The 6,000-nt window shown below is 53.2% G+C and overlaps 1 protein-coding gene across 1 annotated transcript in view; it reads left to right on the top strand.

Moving 5' to 3' along the window:
- Positions 1 to 1,353: 1,353 nt before the first annotated feature.
- Positions 1,354 to 6,000, top strand: part of MGMT (O-6-methylguanine-DNA methyltransferase) — a 149,110-nt gene continuing 144,463 nt past the window's right edge. Inside the window, exon 1 of the mRNA XM_081158414.1 lies at positions 1,354 to 1,449. Within this exon, the coding sequence (XP_081014540.1) occupies positions 1,369 to 1,449 (81 nt within the window). The 5' untranslated portion in view covers positions 1,354 to 1,368. The remainder of the gene's footprint in view (positions 1,450 to 6,000) is intronic.

Genomic DNA, 6,000 nt, shown 5'->3' with positions numbered 1-6,000 from the left:
TCCAGGGCTCCTCACAAGCACTGGGCATCCTCTGAACAATGTTTTATCACCAATGTTAACACACTGGGTCATGCAAGCCACAAACACCAAAGTATGAATGTTGGGCAAATCCCAGTAGAGGAGTTGTGCACACTGAGAAGGCCAAGATTTCCTTCCTGTTAAGGAAACAGAACCTGGGCAGTCCACAGTACAGTGGCTTAGGACATGTGGGCCAGGGATGGGACCCCCCTGAAATCATCAAAGGGTGTGAGACCTCCATGAAGCTGCAGGGGAGATACCACCCCCTGGGGTCATTATACCAATCCAGTTGGATACAATTTGTCTGTTTTGTTTGCTAGGGCTGCCTTAGAAGTACCACAAACTGGGTGGCTTGAAACAACACACGTGCTAGAGTTCACGTGTTGGGAATCAAGGTGTCTAGGGCCCCACGTGTTCCTGATGCTCTGCCAGCTGGCCGCCCCAGGTGTTCCTTGTAGATGCATCACTCCTGCCTTCCATCTGCCCGTGGCCTGCTTAGAAGGACACCAGTCATGTTGGATTCAGGGTCCATCCCAGGACCTCATTTTACCTTGTTGCCTCTGTAAAAAGACCCTGTCTCCAAATGAGGTTGTATTCTGAGTACTGAGGGGTATGGATTCCAACATATCTTTTTGAAGGGAAACAATTAAACCCGTAGTAATGTCCACACAACACCAAGAAGTGCCTGGCACCCTTGTGCTCTGGGAATAGCAACTAAAGACGGGGGCCCAGGAGCTGGGGTGCGTCCAGGTCTCAGTGACCAGGCAGCATCTGAGGGGCCCGCGGCGGCCACCACGCACCGCGGGCACTCGGGGCTGACCCAGGCCTCCTTGCTTGAGCACTAAGTCAGAATGGTGCCCTGCTGGGTGCTGCAGGTGCCTGCCCCATGGGGCAGCCCGTGCTCAGAGCGCAGCCACCCCAGCGCAGGCACCCGCAACATGTTCACTGGGTGCACCACCCCTGCTGGCAAGCGGCCAGAGGCGACACGGGAAGGGGCTGACGTTTGGTAAACTGAGGCCCGGAGGCGGGAAGGCCTGGCCCGCCTGGTATCTGCTGGAAGCGCCGGCGGAGCAGCGAGGCTGCGCGGAGCGGGGCCAGCCCGGGCGCCGCCGCACTGCGCATGCTCCGGCCGCAGCGGCCGCCGGCGGGTGGGGAGGCGGGGCCCGCGCTCGGCCCCGCCCCCGCGCGCGGCCGCGCCGTCCCCCAGCCCAGGCCCCGCCCCCTCCGAGTCCCGCCGCCCCGCCCCGCCCCCGCGCGCCCCGCCCCGCCCCCCCCCGCGCGCCCGCGTCCCGCTTCCCGCGCCGCCAGGCCCCGCCCCGCCCCTGCCCGCCCCGCCCCCGCGCCCCGGACATGCCCAGGCCTCCCGCGCTCCCGAAACTCTCCGCTCCCCGGCGCTCGCAGCTGCCCGCCGTCGGCGTCTCGGGCCACGCGGTGAGTGTCTGGGTGGCCGCCTCCTGCCCAAGTTCAGGGCTCTCCCCGAGGACAGCGGGCGTCCGCAGCCCGTGGGGCAGGCCGGCCCGAGTGGCCCTACGGGCTCCCTCATCTCGCTGTGCGGGTGGAGCCCGCCCTGACCCCCCACCATCCCCCCACAGGGCCCAGGGATGCTCAGGTGTGGCCAGGTGTGCGCAGGTGTGCCCACGTGTGCCTGGCTTCCTGCAGGTCTGGGGTTCCTGGATCAAGTTGCACTGCAGTGGCCGTGGCCTGGTGTGGGGACCTGGCTGTCCCTGCCCTACTTCCAGTCCCACACCTTCCACGCTACCACTGCCCACTCTCCTCTCTTGCCTTGCTCAGCGGTGCCAAGGGGTCCCCGCTCCCCCTTCAGTTCCCAAGAAGTTTCCAGAAGCCCCTCCTTGGGCCTGTCCATTCAGCAAGTCTTTAGCATACTCCTTGTGCAGAATTCCACGTTTCTCTCTTGTTTGAGACAGGTGGCGAGGACCCTCGCGGGGCTGGTGTTTGTGTGCATTACACCCCGACTGCCTCCATGCACACTTGGAGTAAACAGGTGGAGTTTGAGAGCCACTTACACCTGGCCCCATAATTCCCAAGTCGGGATAATACAGGAGAGCGGTCCTAAACCTTACACTCCTCACTCCCTGGGTTCGAAACTTTCTGAGTCTCAGGTGGTTTTCCACTGTCAGTGCCTGGGCCCAGTAGCTGGCTTTCTGTCCTGGAAGCGCATTTTGTATATGTGAGCTCAGCTTTTGCTTGGTTGGGTAGACGGCTATCGGAGAGGGGTCACAGCTGTTTGAGGTAGAAAGGGAAGCTGTTGAAAGAACTAAGAACTGGCCTAGTTATTTACATATGAACAAGGTTTCCCTCCCCCATCCCAAGACAAAAGATTAGGAGATGGTTTGCTTGTTTTCCTGACTCCTCAATGGGCTAAACACTCAGGGAGGTGGGGACAGGGTAAAACAATTTTAGGGAAACAGTGGAGTCCTCCACCCAAGTTGGTAGTTGATCAGGGGTTAACTCAGAAGGCATTACCCCCTAAGGCAGCTCACAGCAAGCCCACACTTGCTGAGGCCCAGTGCCTGCAAGTAGCAGAGGGGGGCTGGCCTTGCCCTGCTCGGCCTGGCCTCCCTCGCTTCCCTGGCTCTCGTCTGCAGTTACAGTAGGAATAGTAGAGCTTTGTGTTTCAGTCCGGGGGCTGGATGAACCAGGCCTCAAGTAGAGCATCCTCAGGTACTTTTCTGCATGAATCGTCTTTTCATTAGAAAAGGCCTGTATTATAAGAGCTAGATTTAACTTTTATTCGACAGTACTTTAAAAAGGCTTCCCAGTTGGAGACCCAGGCTTAAAGAAATTCAGCCCTCAGTGCGGACAGGCTGGTTAACACCTCACCCTTGTTCAGCTGCTGATATTCTCAGGCCTTTCTTTTTTTCTCGGTTTTAATCCCTACAGGCTCTCAGCTGAGCCTCACCTGGGCCTCCTCTTCGACTCGGGCCTCTGTCCCAGGTTCCCTGCACCCGTGTCCGTCCTGCGTGCAGGGAGAGAGGGGTGGCCAGGCCTGTGGAAGAACCAACCCCCCTGGTGTTCCCGCTGAGTTCCTTCTTCAGTCCTCTCTTTTTCCTCAGGCACCCAACACAGTTTACCGTTCTCAGTATTTTTTAAACAGTACGAACTAAATTGTCTATATTTTTCTTACTTTACAGAGGATATTTAGAAGCCAGTGATTCAAACCACCAAGAGGGTTCTCTTCCAACTTTCTTTTGGGGGCATCGATGCCCTTTTCAGCTGAGGGTCTGGCCTCCTTGGTAGAAAAGAGAAAGAAGCGGAACCATATTTTCTGAAATCTCTCCTGTGGTCATCTGTTAACGTCATTGTCACATTCATGTTCACACTTCACTCTGACCCTGCCTGACGCCCTTGCCCAGCATAGAGCTCCTCTTGTAGGTCCCGTTTCCCTGAGGGTCCCGCCTTCCTGTTGTGTTTCTGGTCACTGCAGGCACGCATATGGAGCTCCGGCCTCTGAAATGCCCTGAGCTCCTTGGGCCTCTGTCAGGGCCTCCTGACCCCGTTTCCTGGGATAGTAGCCTCTGACTCAGCTGCTTTCTGAAAGAGATGAATATGTTATCACAGAATATTATTTAAACAAAACCCGACAGATGATAAAATCACACACATAAACTAGAGCATCACCATTGTGTGAGAGTGGATGGAGTCCCAGCATTTTCACATACACTTATGATATGTGAACCACCCTGTGCCCCATTTTTGGTCTGAAGTGAAGTGTCTGTGGTTAATGGGGAAGGGGGGCAGGGTCAGGAGGGCTCGTTTTCCCCTGGTTGGTCGTTTTCTGTTAGTTCTGGATGCCTGTTTGGGGCATAGGTAGATGACAGCTTGAGACTCCACGTTGTAGACAAAATACGGCAAGATGTGTGTTCTGAGACATTGGGGTGACTGCCACGTATCTGTTGGTCAGTGGAAAGAAAGTCTAGTTTTCTTTTGACTTAAAAAAAAATTAACAGTAATACAGAGCTTCTATGGGAGGGTCTTAGGGTTTGGGAGGACCATACGATAACTATATGGAATACAGTGAATGTACCTTTATATGGCTGTTAGAATGAACTGTCTAAGAAGAGGAATGAATCATTTTTGTGACCTTTTGTAACCTTTGAAGGAATCAGTGGTCTGGGCTGCTCTGGCTCACTTGTAAATCTGTCACAGGCAGTGTCTTGCCAACGTGCATGGTCCCTGGCAGTGGAGCCGGTCTGTGGCAGCCACCCTCCTGACGTCTGCTCCAGCTAAAGAGCTAAATATATAGCTGTCCCAGGGGCCACTGACACAGCAGTGCCATCTTTGCCCACGGGTTGAAGGCTGAAACTTGTGTTTTTTGTACCACAAGTTGTTTTCTGTTAGATTGTGGGCTTAGGAGAGGAGTAGAGGGATCTCCAGGGAGGGTGGCAGGCCTCCGGTCCCCTCCCCCCACCTGGGGCAAACTCATTTGGCCTGTGATACAGCCATGGTCAACCAGTTACAAATTCTACAGACACATTTTCTTGTGGTGGTTCAATTTGTTGTGTGTGTGCATGTGTGACCACGGAAGGAATTGTGAGAGAGCTCTAAATGCCTAGTATGTTCACTCTACTACTTCGACAATTTTCTTGTTAGAATAATTTCCTCCCCGTAACACTTATGAAGTCAGCAGAGTACCCAAGCTGAGCTCTATGGCCCATTCCCAGAAGTCTGGGGCGAACCGGAATGCGCAGTCCACCAATGGCGTCCCTCGGAAAAGCAGGCACTTGTTAAATCTATTTGTTTTTATTATAGACATCGATCTGCCCGTCGCAATAATGCATTTATGGGCATTTTTCTGCAAGCACAGCGCTGGTGGCAGTTTTTACTGACAAATTGAGTCATATGGATAGTAGTTTAGAAAACTCTTACCTTATTGACAGATTGGGCAATTCCGGCACTGGCTGTTCAGAGGTATCTAGATGGGCGAAGAGAGCGAATTGAGTCTCAGGCAACAAAGGGGATGGGACATTTCAATGTTGAAATTTAATAAATAAGTGGTAGTGATTTCTCATGTGTTTTAAAACTTTTAGCTACAGCTTACTCCCCAGTCAAAAGGACTAAAAGTAGGGACCACCTTCAGATTTTGACCGTCTTTGGTGTCATTCATAAGAGCCACTATCAGAACATAGGACCTGTTGCTCTCCCTGGGGTGGGGCAGCCATGAGGAGCAGTGTCAGTGGCTGAGCCCTGCTGGTATCAGAATTCCTGAGGGTGCTGGGAGACCTCCCTGATCAGGGCCTGGGGACCTGTGTCTTTGCAAACTCCCCAGGTGGTTCTAGCAGATCCCAGTGTTTGAGCACCTGTAGGGAAGCCTAGGATGGCCCAGAAGTAGTGCTCTCCCGCCCGGACAAGCTCCGAGTCTCCCTTCCAGATGGATCCATAGCATCCGGCATCGTTCTTGGTGGCCTGTGCTGATGGATCTGGGTGTATGGTTTTGTAACTCCTCAGAGACGTGTGAATCTCTTCAAATTACAAACCTAACATGCTATCACAACGCTGCAGTTTTCAGTCTTGTGGTTATGACGGAAGATGCAGATGTTACCAAAGCTTTGGCCTGAGTTTTGCAAACATGTTAAGCGTGGACAGCCATGTCGTATTTCACTCCTATGTTTTCTTTCTCTCCCCGTCTGGGTAGGAGCATGTTCATGGTATTAGATGAGGACTAACTTTCAGATACACAAGTGAATACATTTTTGTGGAACTGAGTTGAATTTTTATTTTGTAAGAGCCAGAGTTGTGAGGGGAGAGCAGTGGAAAGGTTCTGGCAATGCCATTTACTAGTTGGGTGACTTTGGGCAACTGTTAAACCCCCAGCTGCCTCATCTGTTGGATGGAGGTGAATCATACTTATTCTGTCTACCTGGACAAGTATCCGCACATGGAATAATAGATGAATATGTTCTAAAGGATGAATTACTGCCTGGATAGAAATCTTAATTTGTAACCACTGTCTTGCAGAAGGAT

Source organism: Miniopterus schreibersii (genome assembly GCF_964146895.1).
Source record: "Miniopterus schreibersii genome assembly, chromosome: 14".
Classification (NCBI taxonomy): Eukaryota; Metazoa; Chordata; class Mammalia; order Chiroptera; family Miniopteridae; genus Miniopterus; species Miniopterus schreibersii.
Note: the sequence above shows the minus strand (reverse complement) of the source record. Positions and strands in the feature narration are given on the sequence as shown.